The 22,434-nt window shown below is 50.5% G+C and overlaps 1 protein-coding gene across 4 annotated transcripts in view; it reads right to left on the minus strand.

Moving 5' to 3' along the window:
* The window catches only part of Ggt5 (gamma-glutamyltransferase 5), a 35,690-nt gene extending 13,721 nt beyond the window's left edge, over positions 1-21,969 (minus strand). Inside the window, exons 1-10 of one of the 4 annotated variants that reach the window (XM_052744678.1) lie at positions 20,263-21,967; positions 19,867-19,900; positions 6,275-6,405; positions 5,945-6,040; positions 5,230-5,425; positions 4,576-4,733; positions 3,961-4,107; positions 1,138-1,274; positions 606-796; positions 61-167 (exon numbers count right to left, since the gene is read on the minus strand). In XM_052744678.1, coding sequence (XP_052600638.1) covers positions 61-167; positions 606-796; positions 1,138-1,274; positions 3,961-4,107; positions 4,576-4,733; positions 5,230-5,425; positions 5,945-6,040; positions 6,275-6,377 — 1,135 coding nt within the window. In that variant the 5' untranslated portion in view covers positions 6,378-6,405; positions 19,867-19,900; positions 20,263-21,967. Of the gene's footprint in view, positions 1-60; positions 168-605; positions 797-1,137; positions 1,275-3,960; positions 4,108-4,575; positions 4,734-5,229; positions 5,426-5,944; positions 6,041-6,274; positions 6,406-19,866 lie in introns of those variants that run through there. The other 3 variants (XM_052744679.1, XM_052744677.1, XM_052744680.1) reach the window with 3 other exon arrangements.
* Positions 21,970-22,434: the final 465 nt, after the last annotated feature.

A 22,434-nucleotide genomic window follows, 5' to 3' on the forward strand; every position in this document is an offset into this window, starting at 1 on the left:
CCCACCCACCCTCCTTTCTCTCTTCAAGGGGTGCTGGGCAGGAGGAGGCCTTGCTCTCACCGGGTGGAGGAGTGACCGTGGAACCTTCTACATGTCTCCAGCACAAGTCCAGTAGCTCGTTGTTAAGGAGGATGCCGGTCCGAGGTGAGTACACCATCGCTCCAAAGCTGCAGATAGGTAAGGTGGAGTCTGAACTTGGGGCCTTGGCTCCCAACTCCAAGGGCTGCAGTCTCTCGGGATCCTTTACCGTATTGCCTTCCAGCACACCAGAGCCCAGCGCCACCCACAGGCCCGAAAGATCCCCTTTGGCTCTGCATCAGGACCAAAGTAAAGCTCATCCCAGGCAGGACCTGGCGCAGGGCTACCTAGCAATAGCTTTTCTCGGCAAGGGATGTCCCTGGTGCCAGATCATCCTTTTTGACAGAGAGAAAAGAGAAAGGAAGATGTTGCCTGCTTAGGGGCAAACAAGGGAAGGTCAGAAAGTGTAGAACCAAACTGGGGTAAAGGAGACTTTGGTGTCAGGAGCCAAGGGGAGGGGCCTACCCATCTGGCCCTGAGCCCTGTCCGCACCCGCCCCCTGCTGCCCCTGCCCAGGTCCCACACACGGTGTGTTGATGGTGCTGGTTGCTGCCACAGCACTGCCGTCCTCTCCCAACACGGACACATGAGAGGTGCCCATCCTGTTGCCCCTGACCCCGGACAGGTTGTAGTGGTTGAGCTGGTGGTCGCCACGGCCATCGATCTGCTGGCGGATGTGCTGGGCTAGAGCCTCCCCGAGAAGGTCCTGGGAGGTGTTCTGGGGTGAGCAGTCAGATAGAAAGTTAGTGAGGAGTCAGGTCGTGGTGGGGTGGGGAGGTCCTCAGAGCAGAGTGGAGGATGAGCTCAATCCCCTCAGGGAGACCCTTTCTCCAGTCTGTTGTAGAAGGGCCTTCCTTGAGCCCATGCTAAGCCCAGATCCCACCCACTATAGCTACCACCCGGGAGTCCCTTCCAGCCCTCGGGACCACTGCCAGGATATCCCTGCCTAGAAATACAAAGAAATTCCTCCGCCTTCCCCATGCCAGACCTGCCGCTCCCTCCATGCTGTATTCTAGGGAAGAGGTGAGAGAGGACATCATCAGTCCCAGGGAGCCTTACCTGTGTCCCTGGGTGACTGCGAGGGTCCCATAGCCGCCACCTCTGCCCTACTGCGAACTTGAGTGTCTCTACAAGGTGATGGTACATGTTCACTTTCCCTTCAGGCCGGGCCACCATCTCTGCAGAGAGATTGAACCCTAGGGAGACAGTAGGGTCAGGGGTATTACTTTGTGTAGTGGGGTGAATGTTGGCCCCCCCAAAAGATTTACTCATTTCTTTATCCCCATAATCCATGAATATTGATTTATATAGCACAACAATTAATGTTACATTATATGGCAAAGTACGTTAAGGAATTGAGAGAAGGAATTTACCCTGGATTGTGTAGATTATGTAGGCTAGCCCTAAACGTGATGATCAAGTGTGTGATACACACATATACATTTTCCCGAGACAGGGTTTCTCTGTGTAGCTCTGGGTGTCCTGAAACTCTCCCTGTTGACCAGGCTAGCCTCAAATTCAGAGATCCAAACTCAGAGTTCTGACTACCTCTGCCTCCCAAGTACCCGGATTAAAGGCGTGCACCACCACGCTGGACCACGTGCATCTTTGTAAGTCAGACACACAGAGAAGAAATGTCCCCTCTTGTCTGTGGTCTGACTTTTTCCACAATTTCAGTTACCTGCTGTTAGTCATAGTTTAAAAACATCAGACGGAAAGTTCCAGAATAAACAATTCATAAATGTTAAGTGTCATTCTGAGTAGCATGACTAAATCTTGTGCCCTCTTGCTCCATCCATCACACCAAGGCTGTGAATCATCCCATTGTCCAATGTATCCATACTGTATATGCTGCCTGCTCCTTAATCACTTATTAATACCCCCCCAGCACTGAGACAGGTCCCCCCCCTTGCACGTGTTAGACATAAACTCCACCACTGAAATCTCAAGCCTTATTAACTGTCTCTATGACCGACTGTCACCCTATTGAAGTCCTTGCATCAAGGTGGCACGTAGGTTCCTGAACAATGGCCCCAATGCACACTTGTAGGCTTGGTTCTGAGCTTGACACTGCTGGGAAGTGGTGAAAACTTTAAAAGCTGGGGCCCGGTAGGATGGGTAGGTCATGTGCTCAGATGGGGCTTGTCTCCTCTCCTTCCCTTTCTTTATTTCCCAGCAGCCTTGAGATGAGGTTCTTGCTCTACCACACTTCCCTGCCATGATGTACTGCCTCACCTCCACCCAAAGGCAATGGAGCCAGCCAAGCACAGACAGACGTTACAAAACTGTGAGACAAAACAAACTCTTTCTCTTTATGAGTGGGTTTTCAATCCCCAGGGTATTTGCTATAGTAACGGAAAGCTAACCAATGGCGGTGATGCTGGTGATTTGCATATACTGAAGAGAAGCCACAGAGTGCTTCCTGTAGATGAAAAGGCTGTGTCCTACTGTCCCTAATTTAGAATTAAACTTTATCACAAGTGTAGCCTTAGGGAAGCATGTAGTATGTGTAAGACTTTGTACCTGTCTGAACTGATACGGGCAGAGCCTAGACCGATGTAGCCAAAGGCAAGGGAAGCCTGTAGATTCTCCCCAGGAGACTCCAGAGGGAATGAGCTCTGAGTACAACCTGCTGTGACTTCTAGCTTCTAGTGAGGCCTTGGGAAGTCCCTGCAGGCTGTGAGTCCCAGCACCGTGCGTCAGCCTTAAGTCTACACACCTGACATGCAGCTCGCTACCCACAGAACCTTCTGCTCCTGTGCCCTGAAACTGGGTCATGCACTAACAAAACGGATGCCATTTCCTTCAGCACAACATAAGCCAGTTCCTGAGACAGAGCTCAACTCTAAAACATGCCATCTTGACCACTGTCCACAGTCCTTGGACATCATGCATCTGTTAACCTATTTATGTCCAAAAAGACAATGGCCATATGCTATGATGGGAATATGTCTTGGGTGTCCCTGAGGGCCCACTGGGATTGGAGTTTTAATCCCCATAGTGTCCCCATTGGGAGGTGGCTGAACCTTTAAGAGGTAAGACCGAATAGGTCTTTAGGTCACAGGGAGTTTGCTGGTGGGAGGTGGTTCTCATGTGACTCTTTGGTAGTTCTCACAAGAGGGCTGATATGAAAGGAGTCACGCTTGCTAAGTAGTCTACCATTGAGCTAAACTCCCAGCACTAACCTTTTCTTGATGAGTACCTGTGTCCACCATCATGTTATAGTGATGTGGAGGCCCACAAAGGTTTCCTAGTGAGATCTGAGCTTGCTTTACCCGGCAGGGCTGCATTAGAGGATTGCTTGACCATGTGCAAGGTTTCTAGGTGATTGGAAGGGTCTGCACTTGACTGTGCGGGGGGGGGTGGGGGGGGGGGGGGGGGGGGGGGGGGTGTCTTTGCTCCACCCCTTGGCATTCCTATAAATAGCCCTTCAGAAGAGCCAGAAAGGGCCGGTGGATAAGGATCCAGGCCCGCCCGGCAGTGGTGGTGCACACCTTTAATATCAGCACTCGGGAGGCAGAGGCAGGCAGATCTCTGTGAGTTTGAGGTCAGCTTGGTCTACAGAGTGAGTTCCAGGGCAAGCACCAAAACCACACAGAGAAACCCTGTCTCGAAAAATCCACACACACACACACAAAAAAAAAAAAATCCAGGCCCTCCTGAGCTGTCCTGTGTTTCTATCTATTTCTCTCCCCTCTATCCTTCTATCTAAATATTTCTCACTTCTCCTTCCTCAAGAGTACCCTGGGGGGAAAATGTGGGAGCTGCTCCCACATAGTGACAGAAAGCTAATGTGTTCCCCAAAGTCAGGGATGAACTGGGAGCTCAGGCTCCCTGCAGAGCAGAGCTGGAGGGGAGAGAAGAGGCCTGAGAAGGTCTTACCTTTCAGCACGTTGAGAATGAAGCTAAGAATAGCACCCCCTGCAGGTGGTGGTGGTGAGTACAGGGTGTAGTTTCCTAGGGGCATCTCCAGGGGAGCCACCACTTCAGGCTGGAAGGCCGCCAAGTCCTGAACTGTCAGCTGGCTTCCTGGAGGGAGATGTTGAGAGCTCCATGTGCAGATGGGGATTGCCAAAGAGCAAGAAAGAGTCGCTACCCAGCTCAGGGCACACAAAAAAGTCCCTCTTGCCTGCAAGTGATGTAGTCCCCGTGGGGTGATGGCGAGTGCCTGGGCAGTGGTATAGGGTGGACGGGTAGGGGGCAGAGGAAGGGGAGTGGGGAATAGGAAGAGAGAGGTGGCCAACTCAGCCATCCAGGCCTGCCATCGCCTCTTTACAGGCAGACTTGCAAAAGCTCTGCCACTCGAGGTCTCTGCCACAGAGACCCCCGAGGCCAGCCATGGCTAGGCTGGACGAGATGGGCACCTGGCCTCTCCCGAATCCCAGGAGCACCCAGCAGTTCTGAAGGGCCTGGGAAAGGGGTGACTTTAACCTCCAATGCCCAGAACGTGGCTCCTTCTCTAGCTGGGCTGGGTGTTGGAGTGTCAGAACAGCTGACCTTCCTTGGCAATGTCCTCCACCAGCATGCGGCCCAGCCTCCCTGTGTATAAGGCCTCCGCACCCTCCATGGCCACAGTCTCCAGGGTGTTGACCAGTGCAGGCCACGGAAATGGGTCCTGAGATCTCAAGGTTTCTGTCCCATTGAAGAAGAGCTGTCTGGGGTGGGGGTTGTGGGGAGGAGGGGCAACCTCAGATTGACGCCAGATCCCAGCGGACACTCACATTCCTCTGGGCTCTAGGGAAATCTTCAGGATGCTTCTGGGGGAACAGCCATGGTCCAGCACTGAAGCTCTGGGGAGCTGGTTCTCTAGAAATAGGTGGGGCTGGTGCCTCCACCCTCACTCCTGGCTCTGGAACTTTTCTGATGTGTTTCCCAGGGTCACCTTGTCACCTACCTATCACTGAGCTAGCAGAGCAAGCCGAAGGGGTTATCCAAATACCCCAAAGAGAAGCTGGAGGAAGCCAGAGCTGAAGGGATATGGCATCTGTAGCCTAAGTTAGGGTCTGGCCAGAGAAAAGCGTTGGCTACCCTGGCTATAGGGGCTTTGGCCCCTTAGGGTCAACCCTCCAGCTGAGGAATGACTGAGGCACAGCTCAACAGTGGCTGAGCTTAGGTAAGATGTGGAATTGAGAGCTGCCCTATAGTGCTCACCTCAGGGTTGACGAGTACAAGGAGGGCCGCAGGAAGCTGTGGTTGAGGAACTGGCTGAGGACCCGGGGCACACGGAAACCCTCCCGGAGCAGAGTGATGGTGGGCTGGAAAAGTTGAGCCCAAGGCAGGCGGCCATGTCGGCGGTGGGCCTCGGCATAGCCACGGAGCTCCCCTGGAACCCCGATCCACTGGGCCCCTGCATAATAGGCACCCGTCCTCAGCCCAGTGCAACCCTATCATCCCAACTTGCTCTCCCAGCTTCTGGAGCCCATGTCTGACCATAGCGTCCCCTGCATCGACCTCCTGTGGCTCTCTACTGCCTTCCATATAAAATCCACATGAGGTCACCACCACCAGGCACTGGATCATTGCAATAGACAGAACCAGGCCTAGGCTACACCCTGGAGCCTATTCTGCCCTCCGATGAAATGGACCCAGGACCCCTGTCCCACCAACCCATATCCACTGAGTTCCCCAAGACTGGTCTTCCCCTTGGAACACCCCCCTTCTCGGAGTCTCACCCCCAAAGAAACCCTCTAACCCATCCCAGGAGGCCAGGGAGTCCAGTCTCCCCATGTTCAGAGGCCGTCCCCAATGTCAGAGTGTCACGGCCTGTTCATGAGTCATATTGACTCTTTTGGGGGGGTTGCTCTGGACAAGCCCATGCACAGTGGAGTGGGTTAGGTTGTCTAAAGAACTCTTCCAAAGGCCTTACCTGTGCCCAGTGGCTGGGCCTTTCTACACTGGTCTAGAAGGCCTTGGACATGGCTGGCTGGCACTGTCTCCCGAGCATTGATGACTTCCACCTTCCCTGGAGTTGAGGCAGGGCGAGAGATGGCTCCAACCTGTTCTAGGTCTTGGTTTCCATCTCTGTGTTAACCCTTAAAACACTGTCTCCCACCAGGGCTTCACACAACAGAGGCAAAGGCAGGGCAAAGAGTCCCGAGGACACCAAGGAAGAAGCACGCAAGGCAGCCCCGGGGATTGGGTGCCCCACGACTGAAGCCAAGTCTCTCTCCCCAGGGGGTGTCACACGAGGGCCTACCTGTTGTTGCATTGTAGATGGTGAAGATGACCCCTCCACCCAGGCCCATGCTCTGTGGGTTAACGACACCGGTACAGATCAAGGCTGCGATGGCCGCATCCATCGGCGAGCCCTGCTGCTGGAGGACGGCCCTAGGGGACATGACACAGAATCGGTGATCTGGCTGCCCTACCCCAGCTCTTCCTGGGCTCATGTGACTGGCATTTACTGGGAAACCGTGACAGGTTGAGGGTCTCTCTGCTGGCACCAAACCCCAAGTTAGGTGAGGAAAATACACGGAACTGCCCCCCCCCCCCCCCGCAAATCCAGCTACTCATTGGCCCATCATCACACCCAATAGATTGCAAAGTATGAGGGCATTTAGAATTCCCTGTACCACAGAGAAGGTCGTTCTCAGTTCTCAAATGATTCTGCTGCCATCATCCCCTGGAGCTCCCAGCCACACTGGCTCATTGTAACAGGCAGATCCTAGCCTAGGCCATGCCCCTGTAACCCATTCTGAAACTCCACTGTCTAAGCTGACCTTTGGTGGGTGACCCCAGGATCCTGCCACTAGGGTCCAGTACTTGGACTGATGAACTGTGGTGATATATTGTGTACCCTAATAAAATTTGCCTGAAGATCAGAGAACAGAACAAGTCACCAGATTAGACATAGAGGCCAGGCAGTGGTGGCACACACCTTTATTCCTAGCACTTGAGAGGCAGAGATCTGTCTGGATCTCTGTGAGTTCAAAGCCACCCTGAACTACATGAGATTGACTCAGTCTAGGAGAGAAACAGAGCCAGGCAGTGGTGGCACACATCTTTAACCCCAGTACTTGAGATCTCATACCTTCGCTTGGGAAGCACACACGCCTTTAATCCCAGCACTAAGAAGGAAGTGATGGCTGGGCAGAGAAAGGTATATAAGGTGTGAGGAGACAGGAACTAAAGGCTTTTTCAGGCTGAGGAGTCCTAGAGGTGAGAGGTGGCAATGGCTTGTTCCTTTGTCTCTCTGATCTTTCAGCATTTACCCCGATATCAGATTCCAGGTTTTTTATTATAAGACCTTTTAGAAATTCAAACAATGAGCCCTTCATCTTTTTTTTCTTTATCCCCAAGCCTATGACAATTCACTTCAGCTTCCTCATCTGTCCAAGGGGCAGGTCCTTCAACTCCAAAATGTTGGTGAGACTGGCCTACGTCACGGTGGCTACTGTGCCAGGAAATACAGCCTATATAGTTCACCAAGGATCGCCCCTCCCTTCACACCTAGAGACCCTCCCCAGAACCACTAGGATTATTGTTTAACCCCCAGGTACCACAAGGAATTTAAGGACCACGGGAGTGGACCTTGGTCTCCTCCCATAACTCCATGGGACCTCTGACCCCATACATTCCCTTGACTCACTTTACTTGTGACCCAACCAGTCCATCCTGGACTCTGCCTCACTGTGGTTCCTTAGCCTAAATGTTAGTATACATGGGAACCCCATCATCACACAGGTCGTCTTGGAATGGGAAGGAACCAGAAGCATAAACAAAACTAGACTGCCAGAATGAGGTATAAGTACAACTTTTTAAAAGATGTATTTATTTATTTCTTTTTGTGCGTGTACGTGTGCGTGTGCGTGCGTGTGCGTGTGTGTGTGTGTATGTGTGTGTGTTCTGTGTGGAGGCCAGAAGAGGGTGTTGGATCCCCTGAAGCTAGAATGACAGGTGGACGTGAGAAGCCGACATGGGTGCTGCGGGCAGAACTCGGGTCCTCTGGGTTCTCCGCAAGAGCATCAAGTGCTCTGGACCACTAACCCATCTCTCCAGCCCCATAAGCACAAAATCTTAACAATAACACACCATCAACAAAGTTGAATGGAGAGGAAGGAATGGCATGTTCCCATCAGAGCCAAGGCCTCAGCTCTCGGGCCCCTCGGCAGCAGCCAGCCCTGCCGTGGGCTGCCTCCTGCCGTGGGCTGCCTCCTGCCGTGGGCTGCCTCCCGCCGGAAGCCCTTTCTGCTCTGTGTTTTTATTTCCATCTTGGGTTTTCCTTTACCTCCCTGACCTCCTAATTGAGTCCTTGGTCCATGTTTGAGCTCATCCATGAAATGCAAACTATACTTATGACTTCTGAATTTAGTTTCTATACTAAATTGTAACAGGCTTTCTTTTGGGCCACCAACCAGCTCTCAAGTCATGACAGAGAGACTTATTATTAGTTTTGAATGCTCAGCCTTAGCTTAGCTCTTATTGTAATCTGTTTCTCTTTATCTACGTTTTGCCTCGGGGCTTTTCTACCTTTCTCTCCTACTGTATCTCTGACTTCCACGGCCTCTCATGTCTGGCTGGCCGCTCTGGCTTCTGGCACCAGGTGTGTCCCTCTCTTTCTCCATCTTTCTCTTCACTCCTTCTCCCTTCTCTTTTGTCGAGCCTAGATTTCTCCTCCTACTTATTCTCTCTGCCTGCCAGCCCCGCCTATCCCTCTCCTGCCTAGCTATTGGCCATTCAGCTTTTTATTAGACCAATCAGGTGCCTTAGGCAGGCAAGGTGAAACAAATGCCACCCATCTTTACATAGTTAAACAAATGGAGCAGAAACAGCTGTAACACACCCTTACATCATTAACAAAGGCGGCAGAAATAAATGTGACACACCTTCACATAGTTAAAGTAATATTCCACAGCATAAGCAAATGTAACACATCTTTGCCTAGTTAAAATGATATTCCAAAACAAGTCCTTTTCCCTAAGGCCTTAAAAAACTTCAAAAATTGCTTTTACTCACTTATTATTTTGACTTCACTGGCTTTTTTTTTTTTTTTCAGACAGAGTCCTATACCAGGCTGGCTTCACACTTGTGATGATCCTCCTGCCTCAGTCTCCCAAATACTGGAATTACAGGAGGAAGCCACGATGTTCAGGGGGAAAATTATTTTGAACAATTGTTATATGTGCTCTCTAGCTCGAGGTGGAAAATGACCAAGACAGCAAGGGAAGCATAACAGAGAACTCAGGATCGAGTACGGCAATCTTCTTAAAAGATCGGCAGGACCCCGGTTATGAAGGCCACAACTTGGTTTTATTTTGTTCTCTCCTGTCTCTCTCTCTCTCTCTCTCTCTCTCTCTCTCTCTCTCTCTCTCTCTCTCTCTCTCTGTGTGTGTGTGTGTGTGTGTGTGGTGTCTGTCTCTCTGTCTCTCTCTCTGTGCGTGTGTGTGCACGTGCGTGCGTGCGTGCGTGCGTGCGTGCGTGCGTGCGTGCGTGTGTGTGTGTGTGTTTGTGTGGCTTTCTTGGTTTCTCTCTCTGTCTCTGTTTGTTTTTGTCTCTCTCTGGCCTCACACTGTGATTCTTCTTCCTCAACCCCCCAAATGCCAAGACTTACAAATATAAACCAAACTACAAATGTCCAAATGACTATATTTCAAGATCTAAAAGACAAGATTAAAAATTTCAGCTCTGCAGGATGGCTCAGTGGGTAAGAACGCTTGCCCCGAAAGCCCGATGACCTGAGTTTGGTCCTTGGAACGCATGTAAAATGCCAGGTGTGGCAGTGTACATCTCCAATCCCAGCATTCCTATGTCCAGATAGAGGGCAGCTCCAGGAAGCTTACAAGCTGAGCTAGCCTGGAGTATTCAGTGTGGCAGAAACAAAAGACCCTTCCTCAAAAACAAGATGGGAGATGAGAATCAACTTCGGAAATTCTCCTCTGACCTCCACACATTGCAGTGACCCACATGTACCCGCACTCACACACAAAACAGATTAATTGTGTGTGTGTTTTGTTTGAGATGGGATCTCACTATGTTGCTAGCTTTGGCCAGCCTGAAATTTGCTATGTAGACCAGGCCGGCCTGAAACTCACAGAAATTCACCCATCTCTACCTCCCAAACACTGGGATTAAGGTGTGCACCTTCAAGCCCAGCTTAACTAATTAAAACAAAAAAGAAGTTCATCAGTGCTCTGGCAACTGGAAATGAGAAGCTGGAATGAGGAACTGAATGCTAATAGCAGGTTAGACACAAACATGAAAAAAAAATCAGTGAACTGTAAAATATCTAGAGTGAACTGCAGATCTACAGCTTCGGCTACTGGGGGGCTGGGGCAGGAAGCTCGCTACGGCCAGGAACTTGAGGCCAGCCCAGCAACATGGTAAGACAGCCACCCAAAACAGAAGCGGAAAACAAGCCACGCAGTGGTGGCGCACGCCTTTAATCCCAGCACTTGGGAGGCAGAGACAGGTGGATCTCTGTGAGTTCGAGGCCAGCCTGGTCTACAGAGCAAGATTCAGGACAGCCAGGGCTACACAGAGAAACCCTGTCTTGCTGGGGAAAAAAAAATTAGAAAACAAACAAAAGAGGCCTAACAATCTGAGCTGGTTCTCACAAGGAGTCAAGAGAGAACCATCTCCTAAGAACTGTTCTCTGATCTCCACAGGTTCACTATGGCACGTGTGCCAGCACACACACACACACACACACACACACACACACACACACACACACACACACACATTTATTTACTGGGGTGGTTTGAATAAGAATGGCCCCATAGGCTCATATATTTGAATGTTTAGTCACTAGAGAGTGGCACTATTTGAAAGGATAAGAAGGTTTAGGAGGTGTGGTCTTGTTAGAATTTGTGTGTCACTGGGGGTGGACTTTGGGGTTTCAAAGCCAATGCCAGGCCCAGACCTTTCTGTCTCTGCCTATGGATCATGATGGATCTCTCAGCTACTGTTCCAACACCATGACTGCCTCCATGTTCCCTGCCATGATGACAATGGACTAACCCTCTGAAACTGTAAGCAAGCCCCCAATTAGATGTTTTCTTTTGTGAGAGTTATCTTGGTCATGGTGTCTCTTCATAGCAATAGAACAGTGACTAAGACACACCCTTACACATACACACTCTCACATACTTATATTCATACACACATGCATTCATACACACACACTCACATACACACACACACACACACACACACACACACACACACACACACCAAACAGGGTAGAGAAAAAGAGAACTTGTAAGAAGTGAATTAAGAGAATAAAAGCTACCAGAAGGTAGAAATCACAGGACACTGGAGTTCTGTTAAAAAAAAAAAGACAGAGCTGAGGCCCGGTGTGGTGGCACACACTATTAATCCCAGCACCGGGAGGCAGAGGCAGGCAGAGCTCTGAGTTCGAGGTTAATCTGGGCTCTGTAGTAAGTCCAAGACAGCCAGGGACATACCACGAGAGCCTCTCTCAAAAACAACAACAACAAAAAACCCAACAAACAAAACTGTGAATAAAAACAACCAAGCCATGGATTGAAGAGTCACTAAAATGTATCCGTTTAAAGTTGCTTGTAGCCACAGACAAAACTTTTGTTATTGACTGTGTGTGTGTGTGTGTGTGTGTGTGTGTGTGTATGTGTGATGGAGAAGACTAGGGAAGAACTCTCTTGTGGATTTGAACCGGCGTTACCAGGAAGAGCATGGTTCCCAGACATGACTTTTTCAGTCTCGGAGTGGAAGAACCTGGCAAGCAGCAGCAGCACAGCTTCCCGCTCTCACTTCCTGGAGCACCATCCTCAAGCCAGGCACGGTGACTCCTGTCTGCAACCCCAGCGCTCAGGAGGCAGAGGCAAAGTCAAAGCTGTCTGCTCTATCTAGTGAATTCTAGGTCAACCAGGGATACAAAATAACTGAAAATATATATGCATAATACATGCATGTATATCATCCTTGGTTAGCTCTTGACTCCAGGTCTGGCCAAAGGAATATGCAAACTGATCCAGAGACATCCTGGGCTAGTAGACAGGAATGTTCTCCAAGGCTGATGAGTGTGGGGCGGGGGAGGTCCCCCATGTACGAAACACTTAGTTCCCAACTTGGCACTCATGGGTGATGGTGGAATATTTATGATGTGTCTTAATTACCTTTCTATTGATGTGAGGAGACACTATGACCAAGGCAACTCATTAAAAAAAAAAAGCACATAATGGGGGCTTGTTTACAGTTTTAGAGGATTAGTCCATATCATCATGGCAGGAAGCAGATGGGCATAATACAAGAAGAGTAGCTGAAGGCTTTACATCCTGATGCACAGGCAGCAGGCACACACACACACACACACACACACACACACACACACACACACACAGCAGGCCTGGCATGGGCTTTTGAAACCTCAAAGCCCCTCCCCATAACACACCTCCTCCAACAAGGCCACACCCCTAATTCTTCCCAAACTGTTCCACTAACTGGTGACTAAGTGTTCAAACACATGAACCTATGGAGGCCATCCTCATTCAAACCACCACAAGATATGTAGCCTCATGGGAGATCTTCCAGGAACCGAAAACATACCTTGATACCCTTACCCCAGCTCTCCATTTTTCATCTCAGCTGTGAGATGAACAGTTTTGCCGTGTGCCGCTCCAAAGCAGTGGGAACAGCAGACAATGTGCAAAACCTCCTGACAGTGGGCCAAATCCGTTTCTTTTTATAAGTGATTATCTAGGTATTTGTTGTGACAATGAAAATCTGACTGACACAATGTGTGAAAGACCTTAGCTATGGGCTAGAGAGATGGCTCTGTGGTTAGGAGCATTAGCTGTTCTTGCACGGGACCCTGGCTTGACTTCCAGGACCCATATGGTGGCTTGCAGCCACCTGTGGCTTCAGTTTTAGAGGGTCCAGTGTCTCCATCCTCTGAAGGCACAAGGCATGCATGTGGTACCCATACATACATACATATATGCAGCAAAATACTAAAACACATAAAGATAAAATAAATAAATCTAAAACGTAAAAAAAAAATATGTAGTTTCTGACTTTAAGGGACTCTTACTGATCATATTGTGGTAATCTGAGCATTGGAAAAAGAAAGAAGGGGCTGGAGAGATGGCTCAGCTGTTAAGAGCACTTGCTGCTCTTCCAGAGGACCACAGTTCAGTTCCCAGCAACCACATGACTGCTCACAAACATCTGTAACTCCAATTCCAGGGGAGCTGATGCCCTCTTCTGACCTCCTTGGGCACCAGGCACACATTTGGAATACATACATACATGTCTGTTAACTTTTATACACATAGAATATTTCTTTAAAGAAAAAAGCAAAAAAAAATGGGATTAGAGCATATAATAAAAGAAAGCAGTCATCTGGGAGTCAATAGTAACACTCAAGAATGCTGGGGTCAGGGAGAGGAGATTGTGTTTAGAGAGCATCATTACTGAATAATGAAGAAATTATAAGTTTGGGAATTTACTTTTGTTTTGTCCCTTTCTTCGGTCATGTGACACTTCTGGAGTCTGCCAACAAGAGACCATCATCAGAGGTCACTGCTCAGTCCTGGGCCAGAGCCACAAATCAAGATGAGCTTCTTCTTCATAACTTAGTCAGAAACAGATTGTGATTCGTCATCATTTCTTTCTCTCTCTCTCTCTCTCTTTCTTTCTTTTTTTTCTGAGACAGGGTTTCTCTGTGTAGTCCAGGCTGTCTTGGAACTCGGAGATCTACCTGTCTCTACCTCCCGAGTGCTGGGATTAAAGGTGTGTGCTGCCGATGCCCAGCTATAATTCGTTTCTTTTTTTTTTTTTTTTTTTTTTTTTTTGGTTTTTCAAGACAGGGTTTCTCTGTGTAGCGTTTCTTAAACTGTATCTCAACATAAATTCAATGTGAATACCTTTTTAAAAATCAGGGTTTTTTGGGGTTTTTGTTTTGTTTTGTTTTTTCAATGCTGAGAACTGGCTTAGGGCCTTGCATGTGCTAGGCGAGGACTTCGGCACTAAGCCACATTCCTAGATGCAAAAAGCAGTCGTAAGCCAAAGGAAATGGAAGAAACGAATCAAGATAGAAGATAAAAGAGACCGAAAGCACAGGAACTAATAAAAGGAGACCAAATGCACAGTCAATAAAATCACCGGCTGAGGGTGTAGCTCAGAGATCCAGCATCTGCTCATGGCCCTGGGCTTGGTGGCCAGCACCCTGCTGTGGGATGTTCTGTATGGCAAATGTGTTGCTGATTGGTCAATAAATAAAACACTGATTGGCCATTGGCTAGGCCGGAAATATAGGCGGGACAAGGAGGAGAATAAAGCTGGGAAGTGGAAGGCTGAGTCAGAGAGACACTGCCAGCCGCCATGATGAGAAACAGCATGCGAAGATGCTGGTAAGCCACGAGCCACGTGGCAAGGTATAGATTAATGGAAATGGATTAATTTAAGCTGTAAGAACATTTAGCAAGAAGCCTGCCATGGCCATACAGTTTGTAACCAATGTAAGTCTCTGTGTTTACTTGGTCGGGTCTGAGAGGCTGTGGGACTGGCGGGTGACAGAGATTTGTCCTGACTGTGGGCCAGGCAGAAAAATTCTAGCTACAGCACCCCAAAAAAAGAAGTCAACAAAGGCCAACGTTGGTTCTTCATAAGGCCACTGATTCAGCCCCGTCAAGGCAGATCAGGGACAAAGACTCATAACAGGCCCCTATAAACATTCAAAAGATGCTAAGAGGATTTTTTTTTTTAAACGCAGGGTCTTGCTGTGTAGACCAGGCTGAATTAAAACTCCCAGTCTCCCTTCCTGATCCTCTCAAGTGCTGGGACTGTAGTTATGCGGCACCACACCTGGAAAGAAGGTTTTAGATTTTTAAAAAGTATGTTAATAAATGTGACAGTGTGCATAAGCTGGACACATTTCTTGAAAAAGATTTGCTAACTTCTGGTAATTCATACAAAGGAATAGAAACGGGCTGGTGAGATGCTTCAGTGGGTAAAGGCGCTTGCTGCCAAGCCTGATGCCTTAAATGCCATTTCCAAAATCCACTTGATGGAAGGAGAAAACCAGCTTCCACGAGTCGTCCTCTGACCTACATAACACACACACACACACACACACACACACACACACACACCTTCAATAAGTAAGTAAAAAAATAAATGTAAAATATTTAAAACATAGAAACTGAACACCTATTAAAGAAACAGAAACCGTGGTTTAAAGGTTTCACATGCACATACAAATAACTCAAGCACAGAGGGAATGTTAGCTTCCTATTTCTCTAACAAATACTGAAATAATCAACTTTCAAAAAGAAAAGGTTTATCTTGATTCACAGCCCAGAAGTTATAGTCCCAGGCAGCTTGCTTCTGGGGCTCTGGGGCTGTGGGGACACGTTGCGGTGACACGTGGTAGAAGTGCTTGGCTGCACAAAACCTCCCAGGAAGTGAAGAAGAGAAAATGGAGGAGAGAGGGGCCCCACAGTCCTCTTCCAGGGAATGCAAGCCCCAACACTCACAAGGCCTCCCACTCTGCCCACCCCAAATGCACCGAGTGGAGAGCTCACCCTTAACACGACCTTGAGAATACATGTAAGATCCAAACTCCTGCTGAAGGCTCAGCCGCTAAGTTCTTTTAAACAAGTCCAGATAAAAATCAGCCAATTTATAAACAACACAAAATAAGCCTTTTTCTTCCAGAGAGCAGAGAGAGAGAGAGAGAGAGAGAGAGAGAGAGAGAGAGAGAGAGAGCGAGCGCCAGGTGACCGTTGGTGTCACCTGGGAGCTAGAATCACCCGGGACACTGGCCTCTGGGCATGTGCATAGGGACTGTCTTGATTGAATTGAGTCGAGGTGATCCACCCATTGTGGGTTGCCCCGGTTCCTGGGACCGGGACCCTGGACTGTGTGGAAAGGAGGAAATAAACTGAGCACAGACATTCCTTGTTCTCTTGATTGTGGATGTGAAGCGCTCAGCTGCTCCAAGCTCCCTTTGCCTTGAACCCTGCGCCATGATGAACTGTATCTTGAATTGTGAGTCAGAATAAACCCCCTCTCCTTTACATTGTTGCCATCGGGATATTTTAACACAGCCACGGGGAAAGAAAACACAGCTCCCCAGTTCTTTATGAAATCGCATGAACCCCATACCAAATACAATAAAGTGTGGCTCAGCGGTGCAGCGTTTCCTGGTGTGCACGAGGCCCTTGATTGGACCCATGCCCTGAAACAAAGCTGAACTGATGAGACAGTCTTAAGAAGGGAAAATTACAGAGCATCAGGACGAAAATGAGCAAATTAAATTTTTATCGTCCATGATACAACAATTATATTGAATCACTACTAAGCGGAGTTTGTGCTAGGAATACAAAAGTGGTTTAATACTCACTGCCTTTTAGAGGGAGAGAAATAACAAGATAGAAAACACATCTAATCTACAACCTAATAAAAAAAATGGTCGCCGGGCGGTGGTGGCGCACGCCTTTAATCCCAGCACTCGGGAGGCAGAGCCAGGTGGATCTCTGTGAGTTCGAGGCCAGCCTGGGCTACCAAGTGAGTTCCAGGAAAGGCGCAAAGCTACACAGGGAAACCCTGTCTCGAAAAACCAAAAAAAAAAAAAAAAAAAAAAAATGGCAGAAAGAGAGTATCGGAAGCGCTCCATGATGCCAGGTACCAGGGCTCACAACTGTCATCCTGGGGCTAACTAAGCCAAGGGGATTGTCTTGATCAACACAGAAAGATGGGGGCGGGGGGGAGAAGAGACAGAGACAGACGGAGATTTTTCACAAAGCAGAAACTTCCGATAAACAGTGATCATACCTAACCATCCGACATAGTTCTAGATCTGTTTGCACCTCCTTCCACAGAGGCAGACCTCTGTCCCTCTTGGCTACCATTGTGTCCCAAAGTCACGACAGATTAGAGGTGTTCCTCACATATTATTTTACCGTTACAGAAATGGAACCCAGGACCTCATGCATGTTAGGTAAAGCTGGGCCTCCGAGCCATGCTTCCACCCCTCACGTAGTTGATACACGACAAACAAAAGTATTAGATGTTGTAGGTGAGAGACGGGCTCATGACTTACCCGCACGGATCTCCAACCCCCAACCACAGCCAGGAGCCCAGGGCCACAGCAGTCCTATTCCTACTAGCCAGCTGCAAGAGCCCAGGCGGGTAACTCAGCATCCGGAGTCTGGCTTTCCTCAGCTGAGAAATGTGATCAGTGTTGGTCGCCTGGATAATACATATTGAACGCACTTGTCCCCAAGGAACCAGCAGGCTGTTATCACCACTACTTCCATGACATGCTCATTCAGATGAGTGCGTGTGCTCACACAGGCATTCGCACACACGTGTACCATCCCTAGGTGCCAAGGGACTTTCATCATGAGCCCCAGTGGTCAGGAGAGGCTGTCACTTCCTGGTGAGGTGGCCAGGAATACAGAGAACGTAAAGGTCATAGAGTAAGTTTCAGGCTGGAAGGAAGAAAGAGCAGAAACTAACGTCAAGGCCCTGGAAGGGCAGGACTTGGAGTCACAGACTAATCTTCCCTCAGGACCTGAGATGCTGGCTATGTCCGGATCAACCCAGGCAGATGACACGATTCAGCGCTACTGAAGGAACGTGTCCAGTGTGTGGGGTGAACTCACCTGTGTGCTCACAGCCATTCCCGTGAGGAAGGGGCCAGCCTAAATGCCACTTCCCAGAGGGGAAACCGAGGCTGACATGATGCTATAGCTTGGCCTGTGTTACCGCTCTCCTCTGAAGCAAGGGTGCAACCCTCAGACGCCAGGTGGGCATGAAACAACAGTCCACACTCAGTCCTTAGGGATCAACTGCCACCGCACTTGTGACCCAGGGTCAGTCCAGATGGCAACCCTCCAGGAACTTGCTCCCCAGAACCCCAAGGGAGCCCTGCCTTCTGCAATTTTGGTAAATAAAGCTATGGCCATTATGTGCCCAGGGCTGGGCAGACTGGGGTCGAAGGGGAGGGGTAGGGGACTTTAGGAAGACTGTCCCTCCCACCCTGGCAGGAGCAGCAGTAGTAAGGGGAAAACCCCAGGCCCACCGAGACTGCCTGCTGTGACGCTGGCCAGGTTCTTCCCCTGGGCAGACCTCCTAAGACGAAAGGAAAGCTCTTGGCCAGGGGCCACAGCAGCTGGGCCACCTTCCTGAGGCCTAGCCTGGCTGTGGTCCCTGACCTCTCCTTCACAGTAAGTAGCTGGGGCCGGAGGCTCCCTCCCACTCCTGGTTTCTTAAAACAAGAACAGGAAGCAAGGAGAGTTGTTTGACCAAACACTGGAGGGAAACCCACATCCGCTTTTCACCGGGGAGAGCTGGAGGGAGCGTTTAGAGTGCAAGCGTGTACAGGACCCAGGCTCCAAGCGCCAACCGCAGCCCGGCCCTCACGGACCAAACGCTGCTCAGAGACCTTCCTCAGAGATATGTAGACGCACACCCTTGTTCATGGGGGGGGCTGCTCATCTGGCTGGTTATCTGTGGGGCCTGAGTGCGCATGCACACATGAGCGGACATACCCACCCACACCCACACCCTAGCCTCATTTACATTTTTGCGTTCTGGGAGGGTTAAGTAGACACAACATCTCCCAGGAAAGAGCAACAGTTGGCCTTAACTCTTGCTTCCCTTGGGAACACCGTGTGGAGTAGAAAAGACCGCCCTGTACTGGTCCCTGAGCTGCTGCTATTCCCAGCCACTGCCAAGTTAAATGGAGATGTGAAGGAGGAGACAGAAAGCCTGGGAACTCAAAGGACCAGGTCAGGAGGGGCGGGGGCTACTATGAGCAAGGGAGGTGGGAAAAAAATGGATAGACAGATGGATTAAGGGAGGAAAGAAGGAAGAAGGGAAGGGTGGGTGAATTCAAGAACAGCAAAAGAAAGCATGCCAGAGCCATCTTTTGGACCGAGACCACCATTCTCCCTGCCGCAGGACCCAGCCTTGGGTGTGTAAAGCACTTGGACCCCCACAGTGGGCTGATATTCTGGGAAGGAGATCCAGATAACTGGAAGGAAGAAGAAGCTTGCCCGGGTTTCTGGGGGCCCAGTGGGAGGCAGGGGACCAGGAGTGACTTCCTCCCACAGCCTGGTCCTGTGGCTGTGTGGTGGGTAGCAGAAGCGTCCAGGGGTTGGGTTTCCTGGAAGAAGGTCAGGAAACACCCACCGAGGCTCCTGTCACTCCTTCTTCCTCCTACCCTGCCAACCATCCTCAGTCACTCCACTCACCAAGGCCAGAGCCTGCCATAGAGAGGGAGGTCCTGACAGATGTAGCACTGGTTCGTGTGTGTGTGTGTGTGTGTGTGTGTGTGTGTGTGTGTGTGTGTGTGTGTGTGTGTGTGTGTGTATGTGTGTGTGTGTGTGTGTGTGTGTGTGTGTGTGTGTGTGTGTGTGTTCTGAAAGACTTGGAGAAGTAGCCTGGCCCTGGGAAGCATTGTGTGTGGCAGGTAGGTAGGACCTCCATATGGAACCCTGCAGCCTGTTACCCAGGCCCCTGAAAAAGTTCCAGCCTTGCTCAGGACAGGCAGGGACAAGGTAGCAGGCCTCCTTCAGTCTGCCTTTCCAACCAGCATTGTCCAGGTGGCCTTCTTGAACACAAGTCACACTCTTCGCAGCACTGTCCTGGGTCCCCATCTTCCCTATGGACACACCTACTCTATTCTGTGCAAGGGCCCTGGGGTTGATGTAGGAAGCTAAACACACACGGACCGCCCTTACCTCACAGCCAGCGTGGTACTCACGTGGCCTCTTCACACCCCTACCACAGTCACACAGTCTCCAGAAAGAAGCAGCCAGCCGCCAAGGGCCACCCAGCTCACACCCACCTCTTACTCACCGTCCAATGTCTGAGCAGACCTTGGAGTCAGCAGCTACAGCAGCGTGGGCAAAGGCGTCAGGGCCACAGGAGGCGCGATGATGAGAAAGAGCCACAGCCAACACAATCAGACCCAGACCCAGACCCAGACCTAGCAGGACCAGGCAGACTGTGGCCCTGTGACTCCAGGCCATGGCTCAGGGGTCCAGGGAGAGAGGGGAGGCAGGTGGGCACACAGGGCAGTGGACAGACAGAGGAACAAACTGGCAGACAAGTGGAAAAGAAACTCTACAGGTAAACTCAGGCAATCAGATAGACAGGAAAAAAAAAAAAACAAAAAAAAACAACCAGTGGGTCCAGAGATAAGTTATCACACAGGCCAGACAACTGGATAGAAAAGATCATAGATAGGCTTACAGATAGGTGGGTAAGCAGGTTTACGAAGGACCAACAGGAAGCCAGCCAGCCAGCCACATGGGTTTATGGAGAGACAGACAGCAGACGGACAGACACAGCGGCCAGGCTGCCGCCCTCCTCCAGCGCTTGCTACAGAGGCAGATCTGGCCACAGGTCTGAACTTCCAGTTTTCAGCTCCTACAGCTTGGCCCTGGAGGCAGGCCAGGCATCTACAGGGAGTTTTTTCTTGAAGAGAAGGGCCGGCTGCTGCTGTTAACTCTTTCACTGCCCGTGGATCCCAGGGTCTTTCCTGGTGGCCCCACAGCACCCAGGGGGCTCCTCATCCCGGTGCCATGGGGAATGTGATGCTTGCCAAACCCAGAAGAACCTAGGGCACAGGGCTCACAGAGGCTCTCTTGCCACTTCCCTGGCTCCCAACAGCTCAGGGTCAGGGTGTCTCCTGCCGGGTGGAGCTCCATCCCCCAGCCCCATACTCTCAGCTGGTTCCATCTAGGCAGCAGCTCAGTCTAGGCCCCACATGGTACAGGGAAGTGGAGCAAGGCGGCCACTCAAGACCATTTATCACAGCCTGGCACAGCCTCATCCATACATGGGAAGGGGGTGAGCAGACGGGCCACATGTCTAATCCCTGGCACCCAGTGCTACTGCATCATCCACCCTGGGACATGGTGACCCAGAAACACAACCTTAGACCTCTAGAGGGTGAGGATGTCCTGTCTGGGTACCCTCACTTCTACAGCTCAGAGCCGCCCCGGCTGCTAGCCTGCCTCCCTGGGTCCAGTGGTACTTAGGACTATGCCTGTGCTCTGATGAGCCTCTTCCTCTTGGGGGCCTGGTTTGGGTCTGGTCTTTCCCTGGCCTCAGGATGTTCAAACGGGAGGCAGCTGGAGGAGCGAGGCCCCCACTGAGGTGCTCTCGAGCAGACTTCTGCTTGCAGGGCAGAAGAGCCCTGGGCTGGACCTTCTCTCCGAGTTTCAGTACCTTCCCCGCATCCCTCACTCTCTCTTTCCCCTGAGCATGGCCCTCTCCCATCTCTATACCCCCTGCTTGATACCAACAACAACAACCAAAAAAAAAAATGAGTGCCAGAGAATGTCTGCACAAGCCACTCAGCCTGTCAAGTGTCCCATCCAGAGGCTCTGCTCAGCTTGGGCGAGAGATACTGTTTCCTGTAAGTCTGTTCCCACATCTGCCTAGAGGGAGAGGGTAGTGTCTGTGGGAATCTCCCCTATCCCAACTGTCCCCCACAGTGTCATGTCATTCATTGCTCAACCAGGAGCCAGAGCACATTCCTGAGTGTGGGCCAGCCCACCCACTGGCCACAGCCCTCAAAACTCTAAAGACAAAGCCATGGGGGGTCAAGCAGGCTCAAGGGTGACTTCCCATCCTGGTCAGGCATCAGCCGCAGTGAAGAGGCTCTGAGAATTCTCAGAGGACTGCAATCACGCTGGGCTGATGGTGGAGAAGCCTGTTCTGGGGCCTCTGAAGCCCTTTACCCAGGAAGCGATGGGGAAAGACGGTATGGAAAGGCAACTCAGGTCCCTAAGTCCATGAAGAAGCTCTAGGCTAAACCCCATGGGTTTGGGAGAGTAAGGGACGCCTCCAGGACCCTGGGTTCACAGAACTCTCTGGCCAGTCCCATGGGGCATGGAACACTGTGATATACCACACCTCAACACACTAGCCTGCCTTCTCCTCTGCATATATGGAGGAATGACTGCCACCCATTTATGGCCCAGCTTCTGCCTTACCCAGGGAACCCCGGAGACAGACCCTTAGGGCCCAGACATGGATCATACCTACAGGTATAAAATCCTGCTTTCCTGTGGGCAGGTTGGAAGCACCAGGATTTCTAGCCTCCTGGGTCCCTTCTCCAGCCACTGGGCCCCTTCCCTCAGAGGGCCCCAACTTGTGCTCACTTCTAGGGGCAATATTTAGCTCTGAGGCTGGGAGTGCCCCAATGGTCCACTTCTATATCTACAGTGTTTCATGACCTGTTCACAGCTGTGAGTCCTACAGACCTTGGCACGTTGGGAGGGGCTGCCCTTTAGGAGTGTGCTGGCTGGTTTTATATCAACTTGACACAAGTTAGAGTCATTAGAGAGAGAGCCTCAATTGAGAAAATGCCTCCATGAAATCAGGCTGTAGGCAAGCCTGTAGAGCATTTTCTTA

This window comes from Peromyscus californicus, unplaced genomic scaffold, assembly GCF_007827085.1.
Source record: "Peromyscus californicus insignis strain IS unplaced genomic scaffold, ASM782708v3 Scaffold_19__1_contigs__length_69161282, whole genome shotgun sequence".
NCBI classification, from domain to species: domain Eukaryota; kingdom Metazoa; phylum Chordata; class Mammalia; order Rodentia; family Cricetidae; genus Peromyscus; species Peromyscus californicus.